This window comes from Topomyia yanbarensis, chromosome 2 (assembly GCF_030247195.1).
Source record: "Topomyia yanbarensis strain Yona2022 chromosome 2, ASM3024719v1, whole genome shotgun sequence".
Lineage (NCBI taxonomy): Eukaryota > Metazoa > Arthropoda > Insecta > Diptera > Culicidae > Topomyia > Topomyia yanbarensis.
Genome location: NC_080671.1, coordinates 444,361,803 through 444,388,605, shown reverse-complemented (window position 1 = coordinate 444,388,605; position 26,803 = coordinate 444,361,803). Strand labels below are relative to the sequence as shown.

At 38.5% G+C, this 26,803-nt stretch overlaps 1 protein-coding gene across 1 annotated transcript in view; it reads left to right on the top strand.

Annotated features, from left to right (window-relative positions):
* The window catches only part of LOC131685689 (adipokinetic hormone/corazonin-related peptide receptor variant I-like), a 357,691-nt gene that overhangs the window by 310,616 nt on the left and 20,272 nt on the right, over nucleotides 1-26,803 (top strand). Inside the window, exon 7 of the mRNA XM_058969579.1 lies at nucleotides 25,844-26,029. Within this exon, the coding sequence (XP_058825562.1) occupies nucleotides 25,844-26,029 (186 nt within the window). The remainder of the gene's footprint in view (nucleotides 1-25,843; nucleotides 26,030-26,803) is intronic.

Below are 26,803 nucleotides of genomic sequence, written 5' to 3'. Positions count from 1 at the left end.
ATTGAGATTTGATGTAAACTCGAAAAAAAATGTTTGACGAAAATTGACTTCTTTGGACTACATTTTTGCCTTTCTCATATAGAAAGGTTATGCAATCACTCCAAAAATCGTCAATTATACCGGCCCGGAGGGAGTATGCAGTGAGGGGTTGCTACTTTAAAATTAAAACTAGTTTAAAATTTCTTAACAAGTTGAAAATTTTCGGCAGGACCTGGACCTCCCGGATCTTTCTCCATGAACCGCCGCTGGTTTCAAGCGATGTTTCAGTATCACATAGTATCTCAAGATCCATTGTATGTATGTGCAAATCGTACTGAACATGTAATATTCATTTCCACCATTTTAATGAACATAACCATCGTAGTCTGGACAAATGAGACAAGCACAATTGCACCACTAGGTGGATTAAAACAGGTTTTTATTTTGGGAATGCGCCGAGTTGAGACGAAAACGTAATATGATTAATAACGAGGATAACACTTTCCGAATGTAGAGAGAAATTTATGAAAAATGACGATTTCCATTCGATTCTAGCAGGTTCTGATCGATTTTGATGAGCATTTGATTTTTGTTGTATGACCAATTATATGTATAGGTCAAATGTTTAAAAACAGTAATTTAAGGTCAAGATAGCATCATTTTGAAACCAATTTCGGAGGTTTAGTATCTTCGATGAGTTTTACAAACGTTAAACAGCGCATCATTTGATAAAATAATTTTGACGGTATATCGTCCAAGAGGTATGTATGGTGAATTTTCTCAGGTTAATATTCATGACTACAATAAAGTCTCAATAAATTCGCTAAAGACACGAACTCTGTTACTATTTTCTGAAAAATTAATTCTGCATGATTTTAAAGCTTCAAAATTTACGGTTTCGGAATTATACCGTTTGGACAGTATGATCGATTTTCACCAAACCCCCACCAAACCGAATTTCTGGCAACGCCGCTGACTTCAAGTAAGTAGAAACAAAGTCGTTCTACACTCGTTCACAAGAAACTTCTTCGAATGCTGAATATCTATTATAACACATTGAAACCCCGATTTTATCAGCCAAATATGAACATATGTTTGATGGGCTTTAGCAGACGAACAAGACTGAATTCGAGTAAATCCTTTCTTGAGCATGTTTTCCTTATCATGAAGATATGCGAAATATGCGAAAATAAAAAGTTCATCATAATCAGAAGTAGTTATCAGACTACATCAAGGGACGAGAAAAATATTTTAACAGCTTCAGTTTATTATAAAGAAAAAAAATGCCCGATTTAGTCAATGTCCCCATTTTGTCAGCCTAAAATACACCATGAGACTGATAAAAATGGGTCTTTATTGTATGTATTTTCACATTAATAGTTACATTTCATTTTTGGAGATTTTTTCATTGCATCGAACTACAACAATTTTTAGGTAGTTTTCAAGGGGTTATTTTATAGACTTCTTCCAAAATTTGGCGAACCTATTCCAATTCGTATACCAATTAATTGGTATACTTAAGGGTTTATATGTTGCAGATAGAGAAAATACTGAAATTTTCAGCTTTATTCCTACACAATATTACGAAAGCTTATTAAACAATTTTTCCTAATAAGTTTGTGAAAATTATAAACTATTTGAAATTTTTTAATAGCTTAATTTTTTATTTAACGTGATTTTTTAATAAATAGTGACCATCGCTTCACAACGTAGTCTATTTTTCATGGCTTGCGGTGAGCACGATCTCTCGAATTGCTGAACTGAAAATTATGGAATAGAAATTAATTTTTAGTATTCTTTATAGACCCGCTGGTGCCCTAAGACGATTTCGCTAGATTTTCAGAGCACTGTGCACCCAGTGCATTAACGCAAGTGACGGAAGGTTATCGAAAAGTTTCGTGAAAATGAAAATTCCAGTAATGATGATGATTTTCCCAAACGGTTCGTTTTCGAGAGGTTTTTATTTGTTCTTTGGCATTAGGATTAGCGATAATAATTCAAATCAAGGATACTACTGGGAAGTCACCTTTAGAAAAAATCGATGTCGAAGTAAAATTTGGAACTATGCACGCATGCACTTCAGAGATAGCGTGATATCAGGAGCTGCGATTTCATTTCAACGCTTTTTTGTGAAAAGGGCGATACTTACAAATTTAAACATAAGGCTTTTTTCATACATGCCAATTAGGGCTTTGAAACGCAACAAATTAACCTAAAAATTTTGATTCTAGGATATTGCTTTCTTAAACTACAGCAAAAAATACAACGGGCTAAACTGTATTTTTGTTTGTTTATTTAAAGTTTCACCCGCGATACTTCAATGCTGATAGGTGATACCGAAAAAGTAAACAATCGCCAAAGGGGCGATACTATCATTTTGTCAATTTCAATAGCAATTTATTATTAGATATTTTATTAACAGAGCATTAACAATAATTCGTTGGTATGTCTATTTTATGGGCCATTTTTTCGCTTTCCCATTGATTTGGTTTGAGATTTCTAGCACTGATGTTGTCCTATGCTGATTTGAGCGATTCTCTGAGTTCTGCCACTATCCCATGTAGTATGTATTATCAAAAACATCGCGAAGCATCAAGTCCTAATGTTCTCAAACGATATAATATCCGAAGAGAGTGATAAGAGTTATAAGAAATGTCTCATCACACTGTTAGGTGGATTAAACACGTTTTTTCAAACGCAACACTCTTAAGCAGCACACACCGCATTGAATTAAATCCAAACCACCCCACCCACCCACTTTGCAAATCATTCTGTGACACCGTGCTGGTGTGTGTGTGTTAACCATCCCTACTCCCACTAGCTGGTAGTGATTTACAGAAAAAAGATGTTTGCATGTATTTTAACATATCCATGCAAATAACTTGGTTCAAGGATTTAGGTAGGTGTTAGCTCAATTGACTTTCCGATGACCCATTTCGTGTACAGTGCCAGACATGTTCCGAGGTCATCGTTCCATCAACCAGCCCCGCCTTACTGTAATGTTTGTATCAAATGGATTATAACATTACAATAAGACTTTCGATTCCTTACATGAGGTAAGAAATCGACGCGTATTTAGTGTATTCATTTGATTTTTGTATATATAAATTAGAATGTCTGTAGAAAAATATACCAGTTTTTCTATTTCCTTCCTCATCTCCTACTTACGCGAGTGACTGATACTTGCTTATCCATTTTTCGTTCCATTCCAAACCTTCTTCAGATATCCTCAAAATCTCCAGCTTCTTTCTCACGCATCAAACAGCCCGAGCAATTCTTTCTCTTTCTCACGTTTGCAAGTACAGCGCAATTTATCAACAACAGTATACATGCAGCAGATACAGAAGACTCCACTGGCCACGCAAGTGGTCCTGACCCGAAAAAGGTTTGGAAAATGTCGGAAGAAAAAGAAACACTGACCTGCAGGTTTCCGAATGTGGAACTAAGAAATTGGTGCGACACCTATCGGGCGATAGCTACGGGTGACGCGCTGATAATTTGGAATCGCCACTTTTTTCACCAAGTGACGCCGAAAAATGTTCACTTTTTGGGAGATTTATCACTGGGAAAAAACACTTTTTTGTGAGTTTTTGATCTCCACTATTATTATTTACGTTGTTAAAACACTTTTTTTCTTCCCCGCATCGGAAATAGACGGCCCGTATTGCGGGGGGAGCACTTTTGACACTAATGCTGTGTGGTTTTGAATCACTTTACGCCGGGATGAAAAACTCCAAAAAATCACTGAATTCCACTTCCGATTTACGAAAACTGATCACCGAGTCGTTCTTCGTATTTGAAAACACTTTTGTTTGATAATCCGTACCGAAAAACTACGATTTTGGACCGACTAGCGAGGAGCTCCACAACAGTCGACCGATCGCGGCTAAGGTACACACTAAGCTCCAGCTTGAACCTTCGTTCGAACTGGTCACAAATCCTGGTTTACCTAGAGTTTTTCAACAGCAACAATCTTTCTCAAGGCTACCTATATTTTCGCTCGATCAGTCTTTCTCAAGACTACCTATACCTATATTTTAACTAGTCGACATTTTTCAAGAACAATTCAGCCTAAATATTTAATTCTTCCAACATGCCTGGGTCCTCCCAGAAAGGCCGTGTGCCAAAAATTAAAGCTAAACGGAAAAGGGTATCTTCTCCACCCGAAAATCATTCTGTGACACCGTGCTGGTACCCGAAAAATCCGCACACGGCCACCGCTGCCGAAAATGGATAGCGTCTACCGCTTAGTGTAGTGCCCAGGCACTGCAGCCATGATCTTACCCGTTCGACATAAGAACGAAAACTGATTCAAACGGGTACGCGTCACCTCTATTTATAAACTAACCGTATATGGTTTAGTCACTTAGGTGCGAGTGTATGCGAATACCAATGTTACCGAAAATCGATAGCGCTTATTGCTTCGCCCGGAGACGATGTTGTTCGTATGGGATAAGAGCAACAACTGATTTAAACGGACATGTGTTGCTTCTATTTATGACTTTTCGTGTTTCATTGAGCAACTAAGCTGCCCTCTATTGATGGCTGTGTCTGAGAAATCTGCCTCACGAATGGTAATTTTCCCGTTTTTCGTGAACTTTTTAATTTTACCAATTTCCAAAAGTCTACTTTTATTGGGGAGATGTTAAATTATTACCAATATTTAAGTTAGGTGTTTCTGAATCGGTTGGTGTATGAATGATTAAAATCCATCTAGTAATATCGGAGTTATAAGCGTGCAAACCTTACATAGTTTCGTTACATGGGAGATAGTTTAGATTTTAGAATGACACCTAGCCCCAGATAGTGGAGTAAGACATTTTTAATGTCAAAAGCCCCATTTCAACTGACAAGAACAGCGCCCAAACTCTTTTTCTAAGAGTGATCGAGCTGCCAACGATTGGCTGACCACACACTACAGCAAACGATACCAAACCCTAGCTAAAACGCATCGCACAAAATCCACCGATTCAACGCCTACTGGCCCCCTGATATACCCCCGCGGTCATTGGAAGGGCAATACACCAATTCAGTCATCACTCGTATACGGCTTATTTACATACACACCTAGAAAAATTAGTGTAAATTTACGTCTCTTGACCATGACATATGCGAGCATCAAAAATGACTTAGTTTTACGTTTGATTTTAATTTTACATGACGTTTAATTTCGTTATTCATGTAATTTTACTCCACATACAGCGTTTGTTCTGAATGGTAGGAAGTGTAATTTTAAGTCATTGTGCATGTAAAGTATATGTTTCATGTAAAATTAAATGGAACACGGTAAAGTTCTGTCATTTCGTAAATTACGGTTTGTTGAATTGTGTCATGTTTGCAATTACGTCAACGATAAAATTCAGATTTTTTTGGTGTGTATAGCCCACCGCACAACCGCTACAGCGCACCATGGGCCACAAATCGATTTTTTTGGTCGAAAATCCAGAACTTATAAACCGTTAGTACTAGACTTTCAGCGTCTTTGGAACAAATTCTCCACAATAAGTGCTCTTCATTTTAGGGAAAACAAAATTAGGGTGGCTCTCACGATTTTTGAAATAAAAAAATTATTTCCTGAATGAAAGAAGATAGGAGAATATGATCTTCCAAAGAAATGTAGAGAAAGCAATTTTGGGTAACTTTGCTGAAAACGTCGAAACTCTATCTTCAACGGTTTTTATTTTACAGCGATTTCCCTTGTTCCGTTTAGGGTGGCTCTTAAAAATTCAGTTTTTTTAATATAACTTCTTTGAAGTTGATTTCTCGTGAATGTCAACTTCAGACTAAAGTTAGCTCTTACAAATGCGCACATTTCTTCTTCAGAGACGAACTCATTAACTTTTATATAAACAGAGTTATTGACGATTTTATGCTAAAAATTCGACATTTTCTAAGCTAAATAACTCCGAAGGTGGCAAAAAGTGGCAACCAATGTTATGACCATCAGATAGTACTTTAAAAACACTACAAAACAAGGGGTACATGGTTTGTCTCCTAGCTACTGTTCATGTGAAATGTTTGCTTATAAACTACCTCTGTTCCATGGGCCAAAAATCGATATTTTGTTGAAAATCCAGATCTTATATCCCATAAGTGCTAGACATTCAGTGTCTTCAGAAGAATTTCTTCACCATAAGTGCGCTTCATTTCGGTGTAAAAAACTGGGTGGTCTCCTTGATTTTTGGAATGAAAATATCTTCTCCTGAACAATAACAATAGAAGTATAAAGCCCTACTGAAAATAAAAAATATTCATGTTTAAGTAACTTTGTTACTCAATTCCCTAACTATCATCAGAGGCTTTTATTTTACGGCATTTTCCATCATTTGGTTTGGCCTGACCTTTAAAAAAATAGTGTTTCAATAAAATACTTTTGTAGTAAATTTTCCAAAAAATTTGTTCTGATAAATGCTTATTTTTTCTTTGGAGACCAACTTATTAGTTTAAAAATCTAATATATTGAATTTTTTCAGTGGTAATTTTTTTTCTCTGCATTTCAACAATTTCTACACTGATGCGTAGAAAACTGCCCATTTTGAATAAAAGTGGAATAAACCACTTAATGGGTAAAGAGCTTGTACGTCAACCTGGTTACGTTTTAACTATTATTTCTCGTGGAAAACTTACAACGAAATGCGTAAAAAATACCCATTAATGAAAATCGTCCCAGAATGAAAAATACTGAAAATAGTTTTTTTTTCTGAATTTGAAAAAATTGTACAACACCAGTTTTACATTATTTCCCTCGGTTAAAAGTATAAGAATTCTGATAGAATCTCTATCCTAAAGCCTAAAATCAACATAAAAACTGTTAGTTGACAGAATCCTTGAATCTTCCAGGGCAGTCTAAATTGTTGAATTATCGCATATATGCACAATTCTAAATAGTCTAAACTGCCGTTTTTAATAAGTAGGTTATCTCGCTTGAAGTAATTCATTATTAGCATCAATATATACATTGGCATAACTTCATCGAGTTATTATGAAATGGATTAGAAGTACTCATTGTTAGAAAAAAAGTACTCATAGTTGACAGCTCGAATAACTTCCGAAAATAAGCAATTTATATTGATATCATTGATAAAGTTTTTTTGCCGCGTTTGGAAAATAACTTCGAAGGAGGAGACTGCCAATCTATCCGTTGGATAATAATAAAAAATACTATAAATGAGAGCTGAACAGCTTGTCCCCCAACGTACATTCACGTGGATTTTTTTGTTAATTTCCAAAGGCAAAAAATGGTATTTTGCGAAACTATTAGGCTAAATTACAGTGAGCTGAAGCAGAGGAGGTAATATAATTAATAAAAGACAAATGAATCATTAATGCTAAACAAAGGGTGTTCCTTTACGGTAAACCTGAGCTTTCAATATATTGTAATATATTCATAATAATTTCTTTTTTGCCATGCGAATAAAACGTATGCCATGCAAATACTCCAAACATTCATTTCATAAACCGTAGTCCGAAAACCACATGTTTTATGTACTATTTCACTCCACGAAACAAGTTTAGAATAACATCTTCCGAGTGTACCGATTTGCATCAGAGATCCGGATATGTGTGTATATAAGAACGGCGACTATGTATGATAAATATATATTTTAAGTACGAATTTAGATGAATACCGCATGCATTCTCTATAACAGAGGGAGTTTATAAGCAAACATTTCACATGAACAGTAGCTAGGAGACAAACCATGAACCCCTTATTTTGTAGTGTTTTTAAAGTACTATCAGATGGTCATAACATTGATTGCCACTTTTTGCCACCTTCGGAGTTATTTAGCTTAGAAAATGTCGAATTTTGAGAATAAAATCGTCAATAACTCTGTTTATATAAAAGTTAATGAGTTGGTCTCTGAAGAAGAAATGTGCGCATTTGTAAGAGCTAACTTTTGTCAGAAGTCGACATTCACGAGAAATCAACTTCAAAGAAGTTATATTAAAAAAACTGAATTTTTAAGAGCCACCCTAAACGGAACAAGGGAAATCGCTGTAAAATAAAAACCGCTGAAGATAGAGTTTCGACGTTTTCAGTAAAGTTACTCAAAATTATTTTCTCTACATTTCTTTGGAAGATCATATTCACCTATCTTTTTTCATTCAGGAGATAATTTTTTTTTTTTCAAAAATCGAGAGGGCCACCCTAATTTTGTTTCCCCTAAAATAAAGAGCACTTACTGTAGAGAATTTGTTCCAAAGACACTGAAAGTCTAGTACTAACGGTTTATAAGTTCTGGATTTTCGACCAAAAAAATCGATTTGTGGCCCATGGTGCAGCGTCTCGATGACCAAAAACACTGACTCAGAATATTCCACGTTTGCCGTCCAGTGCAACATCAACGGCCTAAGGAACAACCTAGGGGACCTACAGAACATAATAATTCGCACATAAAAACTCTGCCTCGCCATTCAGGAAACCCACTTGCACACCGGCGTTGATCCCTCTCCATGGTTCGGATACTGATACGAGTGGGAGATGGCCAGGGGAGACAAAAACCACTAATCATCGGATTAGGCATCAAGGTCGAATTCCTGTCCGTGCACCTTCCACTCAACACGGAACAAATTGCGGTTGCCAGGACGATATCAACCCCCATCAACTGCTCCATTATATCCATCTACTAACCACAAGCCGACACCAACATGCGAAATCCACTAACAAGCCTGGTCAACCAAGTCTTCGCTTCGTGTCTACCCGTGGCAACGCCTCCTACGCCCTCGACATCACCTTAGCCTCCAGTTCCATTGCTGAAATATGCGTGAAGCCACGGCCAACTACACTGCTGGGAGTGACAACTTCCTCATTGTGCTACACATAAACCGGCTTCCACTCGAAACGGTGGTTTGAGATGCAGACGCTGGCTATACGAGAACGGACTAGGATGCCTACGACGCAGCCATGCAATCCCACCTTGATTATGACCGTACGTACTCGGCGGGCGAACTCTTCAAAACGATCATTAATTCAGCGAAAGAAACTATTCCCCGAACCAGCGTGGGAACCACAACACCGTGCATGACACCGGTGGAATCAGGCCATTGCCATCAAAGCTCGCCTGAAAGCGCTCCGCACCCGACACCTGGCCTGCACCACACTCCCTGGAGCTTCTCACAGCCCACTGCGCCTACCCACAACGAGTTATCACCGGGCCCTCCGCAACACTCCCCAGAAATGTGAGGAGGTTTCCCGCGGCTTATCACACCATCTATCTATCAGCCAACAAAGGCATCATTTGCCAGGAGACCGCGGCCGAACCCTCTGCCATACCCTGACGGGGTGCTGGTGAGGTTACCCGCAGCGCAAACCAACCTAGACAGCAACTGAGCCCAAAATCACTATAAAACTTGAACAAAATGCAACTTCTATTAACTGTAACTTATCTCCACTTCATGGGCGAATGATCCATAGGTTAAAGCCTTAATAAACAATAATAATAATTAGATATTTGGTGCCATGGGACAAATTATTTACCCTAAAACAATTCTAGACTATTTCAGTTTTAAATCAATATCGCAAAAGTTATATGATTAAAACAGTTTTTTAAGAAACACTAAGAAAGGTTCTAAATCTTGATTTTCAATTTCTTGTAAAATGAAAAGTACGGCAGATAGGGATTACATGGTCGGTGTTAAGTCAGTTCGGACTAAGTGACAATTTATTGATATCGAGAAAAACGAGTTTTGCGGCTTAGTCCGGTCTGACTTAACACCGACCACATGTCTTCAGCAAACTTTTTCTAAAATATCCCATTCTACAACTTCACTGAAGATTGTATGGCTCTATCTAGAGTGATAAAAAGCTTATTTTTGGATGATCGTAGAATTAGAACCACTCTAACTGTTGTGTTGGATTGTAAGACTACCCTAATACCCACAGCACGGTTAAAGTACGCAGCCAATGGATCGCTGGTGCGAAAGAGACTAATGATGTCGGAGTTGATGACCCACATAACCTCACGGGTCGTCTCGGTCTAGCACGAGAGAGAAAGAGGGAATCATCGGGATGGAGATCATCTCGATCGTCCGCGATCGAGTGAGTCAGTCGCTCACAACCCACGATCGCTATCGGTTGCACAGAGGTTGAACCTCTGCCGTTTTTTAATGTGTATTAACTATAATTAGATCGTAATAAATGTTAAAGTTAGGTCAATAAATGTGTTTAAGTGCAATCCGTCCATGCATGTTTTAATCGCCGTGTGGTGAAGGTTCCGGAACTCCAGGCAGATTGGTTGCCAAGGGCATGATCAGGACGGAACTGGTTCACGCATTATCGTCCACTATATCGAAGGAAACTAAAGGTTAGTCGAAGGTCAGCTGGATCCCCAACATTGCTGGTCCTTCGAACCGGATCCAGAGGATTTAAAGGACAGATGCTGGAGTTACACTGCATGACGAAGGTTTGATTTGAGGGAACCACGCTTGGAAGGCAGCCATCTCTAAACCACGAGACCCATTGTTCTATAACACCGCCATCAATTCATCCTGAGGGAAACGATAGTTGCGCGCCATTGTGAATTCACCATAGCACCGACGCTAGTGCTGGACAATGGACATGTGGAACCATCGACACGTTTTGGAGTTGCAACATTGGTAGAATCACTGGAGTGTCTTTCTACAGCCAGTTAGGTGAGTGGAACATTAGTATACGTCCAGCCGCTGGACATTTTCTTTTGTGATTCTAACACCAATCGTTGTAACTTTCTGCTACGTTCGTGAGCCACGTGAGCCGTGCTGGTGATTGGTTATTCGACACGAAAGGGAACTGCATGTGTGCTGATGACCAGTACTGAATGCATGCGAGGTCAGCGTTGGACGTGGTTACGCTGTTTTATTTTAAAGGAGTTGGACTATATTGTAACGACGATAAGCGACGTGATAACCGGGCCTGTGCTTCAATCAGTTTACCCAGGTAAATTTACTTTTAGATATATGCCCGGCCATCGCTGGACCTTTGATGCTGCGCATTAAAAATAAATTATCTCTTTCGACACATTGTGGAGTGATTCTTCTTTGGATTGGAGCCCTGGTTATTCGCCGTAAAAACTATTTTCACGGTTGATATTTTCGATTGCTACTACACTCTTTGTCCAGGTGAGGCAAGAGTATATGTTCTGCCGAAGTCTAGTGTTTTTTGGGATACTACATTGCAATTTTCCCTTCGTAATGCGCTGGCTGATAGCTGTACTTTGGAGATTGTTGTATGTGGTTTATGCGCTTGCTGATGTTCGCTTACCTGGTCACAGTGCCGGTAAATGTTGTCCAGGTAAGGCGACAGTATATGTCTAGCCGAAGTAGGAAAATATCGATACTACATACTATTTTCTCACACGATTGTATATACTACTGAGTGACGTCAAGATCCCGTTGAATACTGGACCCAATACCACTGGAATTGCGTGTGCATACAAGGTAGTAGACACTCATTTAAAATAATCTGCAGTCGCCGTTGTCAGTTTTCCAGGTAAGCTGACACAGTGTATGTCTAGCCAAGGCTAGGTCAGTTTTTTGGAATACTACACCTGTTAATCCCTGTTCTGTGTACGCGAATATCTACAACCATGCCGCCAACGGGTTCAGCAACGTCCGTGAAAAAGGCTCCATCCCTGAGGGCGCTACATACGAAACTTAAGGGACTGCAAACATCGTTGAACAACATCGTCAAGTTCGTTCAATGCTGTGATGAAAATACGACTGCCAGCCAGGTATCAGTTCGTCTTGAACGGTTAGATGAACTATGGGAGAAAATCGGGGAAACGATATATGAAATCGAATCCCATGATGACTTCGAAGCAGGTGAAGAGGCTTTTTCCAAGGAACGCGTGAACTTCGAAGATCGCTACTACGATGTAAAATCTGCTCTGATGGATAAGGCAAGGGAGTTGCAAGATGCTCCCGTCTTGGAGCAGTCGGTTAGGCAAACCGACACGAATCAGCATGCATCCATGGATCACGTTCGGCTCCCGCAAATACAGCTGCAGACTTTTGATGGTAACATCGATGAATGGCTCAGCTTCCGGGATCTGTTCACATCATTGATTCACTGGAAGACTGAATTACCAGAGGTTGAGAAATTTCATTATCTCAAGGGGTGCCTCGAAGGAGAAGCTAAGGCGTTAATCGATCCCTTGAAGATAACAAAAGGCAATTACCAAATTGCCTGGGATTTGTTGGTCAAACGCTACAACAATAGCAAGCTTCTAAAAAAACGGCAGGTGCAAGCACTGTTTAAACTGCCTGTACTGGCTAAGGAATCGTCGACCGAGCTACACAAATTACTGGAAGGTTTCGACAGGATAATTCAAACACTGGATCAGGTAGTGCAGCCAGTAGATTATAAGGACCTTCTGTTGGTTGATGTCCTCAGCTCTAGATTAGATCCATATACAAGACGAGGATGGGAGGAGTTTTCTTCTGACAAGGACCAAGACACGTTAAGGGATCTAACAGAATTTCTTCAGCGGAGAATTCGGATTTTAGAATCACTCCCGGCAAAGCCATCGGAAGGTCGATCAGACTTCGTAATGGCACAGAGGAAAAAACCTTTTGCGGTCCGCACCAGCCATAGTGCCTCACAATCATCAGCCGGGAAATGCATTGCTTGCTCGGATAGCCATTGGTTGCACGTATGTCCATCGTTCCAACGAATGTCAGTTGCTAGCAAGGAGTCCTTCCTACGCTCACACTCTCTTTGTCGGAATTGCTTCAGGAAGGGCCACCAGGCAAAGGATTGCTCTTCAAGGTTTTCTTGTAGAAGATGCAAAGGTCGACACCATACGATGGTTTGTTTTAAACCGGATGGCGAGAACGGTAACAAGGCTTCTTCGGTAGAAGGGAAATCCTCTACAAGTACACAAGATGGAAAGGTTGCAAATGTAGTTGCTACAGATGTAGTAACATCTAACATGGCACATCAACGTGCCTCTAAGGTTCTCCTCGCAACAGCTGTAGTTCTCGTCGAAGATGATGATGGGAAACGTCACCCGGCACGTGCCCTACTGGATTCAGGATCAGAATGTAACTTTGTTTCTGAAAGGTTGTGCAAGCTCATGAATATCTCTAAGGATGGGGTTGATATTTCTGTGGTTGGAATCGGGCAGGCGTCTACGAGAGTACGACATCAGATCCATATCACAATACGATCGCGAAGCTCATCGTTCGCTTGTAGCATGACATTGCTGGTGTTACCGAGGGTTACGGCCAACCTACCAACTACAACGGTTTCAACAAGGGGATGGGATATCCCCGAAGGAATCATACTAGCAGATCCAGCATTTCATCAAACGAATAGTGTAGACCTCATATTTGGAATACAATCCTTCTTCGGCTTTTTCCAGACAGGCAAGACTATTCCGTTAGGTGATGGGTTACCTTTGCTTACCGAATCGGTTTTCGGTTGGGTTGTTTCCGGAGAAGTATCATCTCCGACTCAATCTTCGCAAATTTCTTGCAACATGGTGGTATCGGACAACTTGGAGGAGTTGATGGAGCGGTTTTGGTCCTGCGAGGAAGTGGGAGACAGCCGTAATTACTCCCCGGAGGAAGCGCGCTGCGAGGAGCAGTTTGGGCGCACAGTTCAACGAGGTTTGGATGGCCGATACACAGTTACTCTTCCGAAAAAGGGTGAAGTCATATCGAAATTGGGGGATTCGAAGGATATCGCATTGCGACGTTTCCAGGGTTTGGAAAGAAGACTGGGCAGAGATCAAGATCTACGCAAGCAATATCAAGAATTCATGGCCGAGTATTTGGAATTAGGTCATATGCGGAAGGTGGCTGACGATACGTGCGTCAAACGATACTTTTTACCACATCATCCCGTTGTAAAGGAGGCCAGCACAACCACTAAGGTCAGAGTGGTGTTTGACGCTTCATGTAAGACCTCTACAGGGGTATCCGCAAATGATGCTCTTTTGGCAGGGCCAGTTATTCAACAAGATCTTCGGTCAATCATGTTGCGCTGCAGAACAAGACAAGTAATGATCGTTGCGGACGTGGAGAAAATGTTCCGGCAGGTTAAAATGGACCAAAATGATACGACTTTTCAAAGTATACTATGGCGGTTTGATATGGAGGCAGAAGTAGAGACATATGAGCTAACCACCGTAACTTACGGTACGAAACCTGCGCCATTCCTTGCAACGAGGACCTTAAAACAGCTAGCTCTGGATGAAGGAAGCAGCTTTCCGCTTGCAGCAAAGGCGATGGAAGAAGATGTCTATATGGACGACGTGATTACTGGAACCGATGACGTCAATGCAGCCATAGAATTGAGGAAGCAATTGGATGCTATAATGGCCAGCGGCGGATTCAGATTGAGGAAATGGGCCTCAAATAATCAAACCGTACTGGACGGTATTCCTCAAGCTGACTTAGCACTCCCGATGATGGATGGTATTAGTTGGGATCAAGACCAAATGGTAAAGACTTTGGGTCTGACTTGGTTACCAAAAATGGATACGTTGAGATTCAACTTCGACATTCCGGCGCTACTCCCAGATCAATTGCTAACAAAACGAAAGGTTCTTTCAATTAAAGCATCGCTATTTGACCCGTTAGGACTTATCGGAGCGACCATCACGATAGCGAAGATATTTATGCAGCGGCTATGGAGTATGCGAGACGCTCAGGGTAACGCACTGCATTGGGATTCCCCGATACCCGAAACGGTGGGTGAGGAATGGCGGAAATTTCATCAGTAGCTGCCGTCATTGAACAATCTGCGCATAAAACGATGTGTTATCGCACCAAGAGCTGTGTCGACTCAAATACATTGCTTCTGTGACGCATCGGAAAGAGCTTACGGGGCATGTGTGTACCTAAGAACCTTAACGGACAACGGAGAGATTACGGTTAGGCTTCTAACGTCCAAATCAAAGGTGGCACCTTTGAAGACACAGTCACTACCACGGTTGGAGCTTTGCGGTGCATTACTTGCAGCACAGCTTTGGGAATGGGTTTCGTACTCCAATGGGTTAACGCACGAGGTTCATTTTTGGACGGATTCAACATGTGTGCTACAATGGATCAAGGCTCCATCCAACACATGGACGACGTTTGTGGCGAACCGAGTCTCGAAAATTCAGACTCTGACAGAGAATTATATATGGCGTCACGTACCAGGGGTCAGCAACCCAGCGGACCTAATTTCGCGCGGAGTCCCACCAGATCAAATTCATGGGAGCAGCATGTGGTGGGAAGGGTCAAGTTGGTTAAAGGAATCAGCAGATCAATGGCCCCAGTCACTGGACAATGTCATGGATGAAGTTCCAGAACGACGTCGAAATGCAGTTGCATGTGTGTCAACTGAAAAATCGAATTTCATGAACAAATATATTTCTAAATTTTCATCTTATACAAATCTGCTCAGAACAACTGCTTATTGGCTGCGGTTGATTCGAATATTGCGAAAAACGGAAGGAAAGGAGACACGGAGTTTCCTAACTAGCACAGAACTAAGGGAAGCAGAATTTGTTATTGTGAGACAGGTTCAACAAGATATGTTTTCGGAGGAGCTGAAAGGGCTAACCAGCGGTAAGGGTGTTCCTTGCAATTCGCCGTTAAGGTGGTACAAACCAATTATTTCGGAAAATGGTGTATTACGTGTAGGAGGAAGATTGGGTCATTCACAGCAACCGAACGATGTCAAGCACCCAATGGTTTTGTCGGCCAGACACACGCTGACGGAGATGATACTAAGGCATTATCACCAACAATTATTGCATGCCGGACCCCAGCTACTACTGAGCACGATCAGGTTACGTTTCTGGCCGCTGGGTGGCCGCAATTTAGCTAGGAAGGTTGTCCATCAGTGTCATCGTTGTTTCCGAGCCAAGCCCACATTATTGAAACAGCAAATGGGGGAACTTCCAGCTCCCAGGGTAACAATATCCAGACCGTTCTCCCGATGCGGAGTGGATTATTTTGGGCCAGTATACACTCGAGCAGGGCGGCGTCTGTCGGCTACCAAATCATACGTGGCCATCTTCGTGTGCATGTGTACGAAGGCAGTGCATATGGAGCATGTCACAGACTTATCCAAAGAACGTTTCCTACAAGCTTTACGAAGATTTTTTGCCAGGCGAGGCGGTCATCGGATATGTACTCCGATAACGGTACAAATTTTGTCGGAGCTAAAAATCAATTGCGGGAACTCTTCACACTGTTAAAAGACTCCAGTCACCAACAAGCAGTTACGAAAGAATGTGCAACTAATGGCATTCAATGGCACTTCAATCCGCCGGCTGCCCCACATTTCGGTGGTTTGTGGGAAGCTGCAGTGCGTTCAGCGAAATATCACTTGTTGCGAGTGCTTGGTGGAAATCCGGTATCTGCAGAAGATTTTATCACCTTGTTGGCACAGGTAGAGGCATGCCTGAATTCGAGGCCATTGACACCAATGTCAAACGACCCAACAGCAGGCACGTAGCCAGAGGGGGGGCTAGGGGGCTAAAGCCCCCCCCGAAATTTTTCAAAAATAAATTTAAAAAACCGGTGACTTTTAACAAAACTTGTTGCTTATTTGGTTTGAACAAATTATTGAGAAAAAGTTAAAGAAGGCTATTTCTAACCACCGAAGGCAATGGTCACGAACTTCAGTGTGCTTTATGCTTTTGCTCGAGCCAGTGCGAAGCGAACAACAAAAAAGTAACTTTTATATTGTGTGCCTTGTCTGAAGAATACAAGAGACTGTTACTTTAACACTCGGAATACCAAGGGGGTAAAAAGTTACGCGGACTACCAAGGGGGTCTAAAAAAATGGGAACGCTTACTTTAACCGGTCATATCTCAGCCGTTACATAATCGATTTCAAATCTGTCTTCACCAATAGAAAGATATGTCTTTTGTGAATACGTCAAATAAATAGAAGAATAGAGTTGTCTACCGTAAGTTACAGTAAAAAGAGTATAACAAAGTCAGTGAGAAAAAAAATGGGAACACTTCTTTGACTTGCCATATCTTAGCTGTTTGCTCACCAATTTTAATTCTTTCTTCACCATTGGATAGGTAAATCTTTTATAAAAACAGTGAACAAAGAATGATGGAAAGCAAATTTGTATATCTGAAGTAATTGTAAAAAAAGTAATTGAGAGTCAGTGCAGACGAAATGAGTTTTTCTGTTCAAACAATCGTATCACGACCATTTGTCAGCCAATTTCAATTTTCCTTACACCAATGCAATCCTTAGAGCTTCTAGACTTGTAATATATGCAATAAATAGTAGATTTTCAAAAATTACTATACTTTTTCGAGTTTTTAGGAGATAAGATTTTTACAATGTACGTGGCATACGGCATTGAAATTCTTTGCGACTTGTTAGTTTTACGGTTTGAAAATTACCTGTTTACTCAATAGTTCTACATATTATACATGGATATTATTATATCAAAATGTTTGCACAAACGTGGAGAAACACAATATTGTATGTAAGTTACTTAATAATAGAGTGTGTTAGGACGATTCAGTAAATACGAAGAAGTTCAGAATTTTAAAATATTCGTCATATAACTTCAAATTTCAAGCGATGACCTATACATTTTAATACACCAATCGATTGTAATTGATGGCGGCTACAATTTCTGAAAAAAGACATTTTTATATTTTCTCAAAAAATAGCCAAAAGTACGTAGAAGTACAGAAATTTCATTTAGTTCGCAAATAACGTCGAATTCAAAGCGATGGCCTATACCTTTTTATATACCAATCGATTATAATTGATTTTGGTTACAATTTCTGGAAGAACAATTTTTATATTTTCTCAAAAATAGACAAAAGTACGTAGAACTACAGTAATTTCATTTAGTTGACAAATAACTTCAAGTATTCAAATCTATCACCTATGCAATTTATACACCAATCGTTTGTAATTGATTTTGGCTACAATTTCTGAAAGAACAAATTTTTACATTTTCTCAAAAAAATAGCCAAAAATACGTACAAGTACAGAAATTTTATTTACTGGGTAAATAACGTCGAATTCTGAGGCATGATTTATACTCTTTTGTACACCAATCGATTGTAATTGATTTCGGCTACAATTGTTGCAAGATAAACTTTTTATATTTTCTTTAAAAAAACGACAAAAATACGTAGAAGTATAGAAATTTCGTTTGATTGGCAAATAACTGCAAATTAAAAGGGATGACCTACACTATTTATATACCAATCTATTGTAATTGATGGCGGCTACAATTTCTGAAAGAACAATTGTTTATATTTTCTCAAAAATTAGCCAAAAATACGTAGAAGTACGGAAATTCGCAGTTATGTGCCAATCAGACGAAATTTCTGTACTTCTACGTATTTTTGTCGTTTTTTGGGAAAATATGAAAAGTTTATCTTGCAACAATTGTAGCTGAAATCAATTACAATCGATTGGTATATATAAAAGTGTAGGCCATCATTTTGAATTTGACCTTATTTGCCAACTACATCAAATTTCCGTACTTCTACGTATTTTGTCTATTTTTTGAGAAAATATAAAAATGCGTTCTTTCAAAAATTGTAGCCGCCATCAATTACAATCGATTGGTGTATAAAAAAGTATAAATCATCCCTTAGAATTCGACGTTATTTACCCACTAAATGAAATTTCTGCACTTGTACGTATTTTTGGCTATTTTTTTGAGAAAATATAAAAATTTGTTCTTTCAGAAATTGTAGCCAAAATCACTTACAAACGATTGGTGTATAAATTGCATAGGTGATAGATTTGAATACTTGAAGTTATTTGTCAACTAAATGAAATTACTGTAGTTCTACGTACTTTTGTCTATTTTTGAGAAAATATAAAAATTGTTCTTCCAGAAATTGTAACCAAAATCAATTATAATCGATTGGTATATAAAAAGGTATAGGCCTCCTTTTGAATTCGACGTTATTTGCGAACTAAATGAAATTTCTGTACTTCTACGTACTTTTGGCTATTTTTTGAGAAAACATAAAAATGTCTTTTTTCAGAAATTGTAGCCGCCATCAATTACAATCGATTGGTGTATTAAAATGTATAGGTCATCGCTTGAAATTTGAAGTTATATGACGAATATTTTAAAATTCTGAACTTCTTCGTATTTACTGAATCGTCCTAACACACTCTATTATTAAGTAACTTACATACAATATTGTGTTTCTCCACGTTTGTGCAAACATTTTGATATAATAATATCCATGTATAATATGTAGAACTATTGAGTAAACAGGTAATTTTCAAACCGTAAAACTAACAAGTCGCAAAGAATTTCAATGCCGTATGCCACGTACATTGTAAAAATCTTATCTCCTTAAAAACTCGAAAAAGTATAGTAATTTTTGAAAATCTACTATTTATTGCATATATTACAAGTCTAGAAGCTCTAAGGATTGCATTGGTGTAAGGAAAATTGAAATTGGCTGACAAATGGTCGTGATACGATTGTTTGAACAGAAAAACTCATTTCGTCTGCACTGACTCTCAATTACTTTTTTACAATTACTTCAGATATACAAATTTGCTTTCCATCATTCTTTGTTCACTGTTTTTATAAAAGATTTACCTATCCAATGGTGAAGAAAGAATTAAAATTGGTGAGCAAACAGCTAAGATATGGCAAGTCAAAGAAGCGTTCCCATTTTTTTCTCACTGACTTTGTTATTCTCTTTTTACTGTAACTTACTGTAGACAACTCTATTCTTCTATTTTTTTAATTCGACGTGTTCACAATATACCTTTCTATTGGTGAAGACAGATTTAAAATCGATTATGTAACGGCTGAGATATGACCGGTCAAAGTAAGCGTTCCCATTTTTTTTACCCCCTTGGTATTCCGAGTGTTAATTGTAGCTGTAATAATCTGTCGAGATTAGTGACTAGCAGAAGCAAGAATTGGTGCTCCAGCCAAATGCGGTGATTATAAAATTATTGATCATTCGCATCCTGAAGGTGTAAATAGAGATTAGACTTTCGGAACCCGGCTCTATCCAGTTCTACCATGGCAGGCATTTAGCGCTCAACAAATTAGTGCAGACGAAACCATTCATTTCGCACAACTTAAAGCACAAGGTTGTGTGTGACAATGCTATAATTAAGATCCTTCTGTATATGGACTATGAGAAAATGAATGTTCCGCTACAAGATCGGATACCGCTTACTCGCAGATTAATGTCACATTTGGGAGAAATGGAATCTATTTGGAAGGGCAATTATTGAGGGCGAAAAGCAAGGAAGATATTCGCGAACATAAAGGCAGCAACTACGATGATGACACGGAAATGTACAATAGCGAGATAGAAATGAACTACTCCCCCCCAAGACATAGTTGGTGAGGAAAAAAATATTTCCTCGCCTCGTAAACAGGTTTCCACGTGCAATGGCTAAGCGCTTGCGCGAGATCTGTAGGACAACCACATAAACTCGTTATATTATTTTTATTGTTTACATAAGGAAATATATAAAAGACCCACGACCCAGTTTGTTATTTTTAAATGATAAGTTTTTGAATTGCACACAATTTTGAATTTCTGTATTAGGTCAGTGCACACTGTACACTCTGTTCTCTGTACACTACTCTGCGCTACACAAAAAGTATTTCAATTTATCTGAGAACGATTGAGCCGAGAATAGAATTTTCATTTCGCGTCATTTTAACGCAATACCATTTTTATTAACGCTTCATTTCATTGTTACGAGTAATTCGTTCCGTACTAATACACTGTTAATCCGTAAATCCGTGATATCTTCGACAAACGTGCAAAAAAAATTCTTTTAAAAGTGGACCGGGCAAAAAGTGGTAAAATAATAGGCAATCACGAAGAGGGACTAAAATGTTGGGACTGATTGAATCTATAAGTCAATAAGTTGGGATAACAGTTTCGATTTCATGTCTTAAGTATGTGACAGTCTTTCGATCCGTTTTTGCTCGTCATGGAATAAAATGAGAGAGATAATCTTAAATAAGAGAGCAAAGAGAGGAAAAAATCAACCAATCTAAATCGACTCAAGATCACTCTTCTATCTTTACTATACACTCAATACGAGTTCTTTCCGAATTGCGCTCTGATCTTCTCATTTCGTCTTCGTTGCGTTAGGTGCAACAACTTTAATTGAAACTTTTTCCCAAATAGTGATAAAACAAACATGTAATCAGACAAACATTACAACTTTCTTCAAGAAATCATACATCTCTTCCAATCTTGATGATGATTGAAAAAAATCAAGAGCTAATTATTTTTATTCACAAACAAACCTATTACTAAACAGATTAGTGTTCATATTTGTTTAATGAATTGGCAAAGAGTTTTGCAAAAGTTTTACAGGAAACGGATAATTTGCTGTAATTTAAAACAGACAACTCTAAAAGAAAGCCTCGGCAAATTAGGTGCAAGTGCGATGTGTTCTCTTCCATGTGTCGGAAGCAAGTGATGCTGAAATTATTATCTATGTTTATAGTCTCTAGTTATTTTGTTGGTGTCATCAATGTTATATTTACCAAATTTTATGTAAATTAGAAGCATTGAGTAACCAGTGCTAAGTAATTTTCATTCGATTTGTGAATAGATTCTGAGCAGTTTCGCTCAGTAGATTAAATTCTGGGTAGTTTCCATTAGTAGATTAAATCATTGAAATATATATTTGACATTGTCCAAAACCCCACGAATTCCGAAGTAAAACCTTCAAATAAATAAATAAAACCAAAATGTTCAAATATAATATTTACTTAATCTAGGTAATCTTCTCAAGTTACAACGGTTTTGCAAGATTGTCAAAAGTCAATAGAGCTAAGGCATTCTTGCTTTGTAGTGAAATCAGTAGTTTTTGCACTCACTTTACATTTTGACTTTTACTATAGTTTTAGGGATCTAGGAAAATCAGTCTACGATATTTTTAATTCATAAGTACAATGATATAAAAAGTACCTAAAAAGAATCAACTTAAATAGATAAAAAGATAGTTATTCTGAGTTGCCTGATAATGTTGTCGAAGATAGTCTTTAACCAATTACCTATGAGAGTCAAATGAAAAAAACATATGTTTTTTTCAGGATTGTTTTGATTACGACATGATCAGTATCATTTAAATTGAAAATTTCATAAAGTCGAGTTAACGCAAACTTCGGATGAAGTCAAAGAGCTAGTAATAGTAGAAAGAAACCTGATCATGAAAATAGGAGTTGAACCTATTTTCTGCATCTACAAATCGCCTGCCTTATCAGAAGATTTGAAGCAAATTTCGACATTCACTTTGTTCGGACATTCTTTGCAACGGTAAATTTTGATTTCACACTGATATATTCCTATTCATGGGGACAACCTTGACGTTGGTTTCGTTCTTCTGATTAGCAAATGCGTGTAAAGTTTCATGAGACGGGTTTTTGGATATTTTTCTACTCATTCCAATTTAGCGTCTTCTACAAATTGTAAAGGTGTATCGAATGTGTAGCATTTTCAAGCAGCGTAGCATGCAGCGTAGCATTTTCAAGCAGCCCTTAATACTTTGAGCTCTTGACTATTCATTTTTGTAACTAGAGAAATTTCTAACTTGTAAATCAAAAATAATCAAATTTAATTCGTCGATGCACTATAGCCTTTCTTGTAACAGGCAACATATTATTTGAGTTTTTAGTGTCTATTGTCTTATTTTTGGAATTGTTTTCACTAAGAACTTTTCATAATTACGTTCAGTTTCCAGTGATTGTTTCAAGTCATCAGAATTAATACATTTATGCAATAATTTTTAAGCCCCTCCCGAAACAAAACCCTGGCTACGGGCCTGCCCAACAGACTTGGAACCACTCACTCCAGCTCACTTCCTGATCGGTGGATCATTACAAGCTATTCCAGAACCCGATTATGGGTGTGTGCAGTTGAATCGGCTTACTCGATGGCAGCTTGTCCAACGTCAGTTACAGGATTTCTGGAGGCGCTGGAAAATGGAATACTTATCGCAGCTTCAGAGTAGAACCAAAAATTGGGGACCATCCGTAAAGATTGATGTTGACAGATTGGTGGTAATTGTTGATGCAAATCAGCCACCAATGCGATGGAAACTAGGACGAATCGACGAGCTACATCCAGGACAAGACGGTGTGGTACGAGTTGTCACTGTCAAAACGGCAACAGGACGTCTCACTCGACCAGTAGAAAAACTTTGTCTTTTGCCAAGGATCGAAGAAAGAATGGAAGATACACCTCAAGCAGTCATCACTCCAGCGTGATAGTGTCATCCAGTGCGTCGAAGGGGATTTCTTTCTCTTTTTTCTTTCAGAAGCTTGGCATCTTCAGGGTGGGTGAGGATGTTGGATTGTAAGACTACCCTAATACCCACAGCACGGTTAAAGTACGCAGCCAATGGATCGCTGGTGCGAAAGAGACTAATGATGTCGGAGTTGATGACCCACATAACCTCACGGGTCGTCTCGGTCTAGCACGAGAGAGAAAGAGGGAATCATCGGGATGGAGATCATCTCGATCGTCCGCGATCGAGTGAGTCAGTCGCTCACAACCCACGATCGCTATCGGTTGCACAGAGGTTGAACCTCTGCCGTTTTTTAATGTGTATTAACTATAATTAGATCGTAATAAATGTTAAAGTTAGGTCAATAAATGTGTTTAAGTGCAATCCGTCCATGCATGTTTTAATCGCCGTGTGGTGAAGGTTCCGGAACTCCAGGCAGATTGGTTGCCAAGGGCATGATCAGGACGGAACTGGTTCACGCATTATCGTCCACTATATCGAAGGAAACTAAAGGTTAGTCGAAGGTCAGCTGGATCCCCAACATGTTGTGTTAAGGGGAAGTTCTCATTCAACTCATCAAACAGTAAGAAAACTTTGGATTTTTTGTAGGCCAATGAAAGAAACAGTTTGAGGATTCGAAAAGCTTATATTTTCGTCTTCATTTACATTTTTTTTTCAAGACGAAAAAACAAAATGGCGCCCGTGGTGACGTTCTGTCTAAGGTCAGATGCGCGTGGAATTCCAAAACTGCGTGCAGCCTGCTGCCTCAGGATCGATCGGAAACACAAAACATTATATTAAGGCTCTAAACTAAGCTGAATTTATTGGAGAAATGACCCAAGAAAGGATAAAAAAAACTTCACATTTGACATAATGGTGCGATCTCAAACTTTTAGATCGATTTTTTAGCCCTTTTCCACTTTAGGAATTCACTAAAATAGTGAATACAAAGATTTTACAGATTTTGTAGGTCATTCCTCCATTGAAAAATGTTTCTTTTAATAAGGAAAAAGATTAAATCCTTAAATTGAACCGTTTTCAAATAAGATTGCACGCAGTTCTGAAGAATCATGTTTTTAGATAAACTCGTTTGATGTTTTGAGAAAAAAGTAAGGTTATGTGATGAAACATGAATTTTAGTTAATATGTATCAAAATCAAAAAATAAATAAAAATAATGATTCCATTATGGTGGACTAAAATGTGATTTAAACAATATTGACCAAGATTTTTCGTTTTCACCGTTTTCTTTGGGTCTCCGATGCCTCTACAGATCAAGCCGTGAAATACGGTCTGGAGACCTGTGCATATATACAGTGCAACGCAATGCATTCCGGGAACGTGCATAATGCTGTGAAAAGGTTTCTACCTGTGGCGCGTGTATCGAGACGAGAGCGTCCCATGGCGGCCAGGTGGCCGCTTCGAACAATTGCCTGTAGAAGCTTTTTAGATGCGCGGATCGGAAAACCTCTTTAACATAACAGGAATTCCACGAGGATCCGTCCGAAAATATTTGAAATCCTAATCGACCATCTTGGATTCCTTCGAAACTTTACACATTTCATCGGCATGGAAGACTAAACATTTTCCACGATCAGTAAGTTTATTTTGATTCAAGAGCAATTTTTTAAAAGGGCGTAAACATTTCTACGCGAAATAATTTCAAATTTTTTGATCGATTACTGTATTTTATACAGCAAAACTTTCTGAGGACGAGTTTGAGAGAATGAACATTTATGTGCGAAAAAAATATTCACTGAAAAAAATTTTGTGTCATTTTTTACAAAAACAAAAAATTGTGTTAAAAATTGAAATTGTAAAAAACCCATTTTTTCTAATTTTTTATATTTTGTCAATAAAAACCTAAAGAGAAAAGAAACATTTTGAATGTGAGTGTATGATGGAAAACTTATTGGTAAAAAAGTTTTTCTAACAATAATTTTATACATGTTTTTAAGTTTGATGGTAATTGACATACAAAACTGTAATTTTATTACAGAATATAATTGTAACTCTCATTTTAATTCAAAATGTATTGAACAAAAACCTTCCAAAATGCGATAGTTTTCAAGATATTTGGAATTTTGTTCCAACAAAAACAGTTAATTCGTGTGATTATGCTCTTTTTAAAAGTTATTCACGTTACCCAATTATAAAATGTCAAAAATCTAATGTTTATCGTTTTAAAGACGTAAAAGAAACCTTTTCGGTGTATTTGGATCATGGAGAAGCTTACAATAAAAAAAAAATCGTAACAACAACTTTTGACATGTTTTTATAATTATTACTATTTGCAGTAAAAAATACAATTTTCTTTTTGAATATGATTCTAAACACTATTCTAAATGAAAATGCTAATAACAAAAAAATTGTGAAAAATAGTAGTTCTCGAGATATTTCAAATTTTGTTTTAACAATATCATTATTTTGGTTTATTACGACCTTTTCAGAAGTTATTCGCGTTTCTTCATCAACAATAATAACTTTTTCAAAAGGCCCCTAACATTTTCTGTAACTTTCTTTTTGACATCAAGGTGATATTGTAAAACATTTGAAAGCTATACGATGACACTACGTCGCATAAACCCAATCGCCCACTAATCGATATTTTGTTCCGATTCTAATTTCATGTTCTTCCCGGGGACCGCCGCAGATGCTGTGTCCGGTATTGCAGGCCCCCACTCGGACCGGCTGACCGGACGGGACAACAAGGACGATTTGCTGTACGAGCGAGAACGAAGCATTAAACTGAACCAGCTCAGCCTCAACGATGGGATGCTGGTTGGTCAGGGCAACCTCGTCGGGACCGGCGGAGGGGTTGGAGCATGTGCAGCGTTGGGTAAGTCGTGATTAGACTAGCTTTGTTGTTGGTTCCGATTTGTCTCGTATGGGTTAGGGTTTTAGGATGCGAAATGGGTAGTTGATTGGATTCGACCCGGTTTACTACACGTAATCACAAATGTGTCTATTTGGATTGGTGACCGAGGGTAGAGCCAGATACTAATTGTAGAACCGTCAGCAGCGAGAAAACGGGAACAATTTAGTGATTGTTACTGAAATATTTATTAATTTATATGTGTAGGTGAATCACGTGTAAACGATGTTCACAACCGCAAATAAATTGAGTCCGAATTTGTTGTTTCTTTTGAGCTGGAGATTGAAACAGAAATCGTTCGTATTCCGAAACAAATTCCAGATAATTTTTACGAATAGTTTTCTAGCAGATCGAGCCTAGTCAAATTCATCGGAATTCCAGCTGAAATACCAGTTCCATCCTTGGAATCAGGCAGTTTTTATGGTTTATCACTCGCTCCAATTTTCAGACCAGTACTCCGAATGCACAAATTGCGCTATAATTGAGGGACATCAAAAAACAAGGACAATTTACATAATTGCTTTCAAGCGTCGCACAAACTAACCGCATAGAAAATTGTAGATTCGCTGAATAAAAGTCTGCACTCGACCGGAAAATGTTCACTTTCATACAAGATATGTTCGTAACAAGTTGGAAAATGTGAAACGAAACGTGGTTTCCATTTGATATTTCACGAACGACGAGTACTGACTGCAACAGTGATGCTACTTTTGTTGGACAAAAGAAATGCTTCCTACA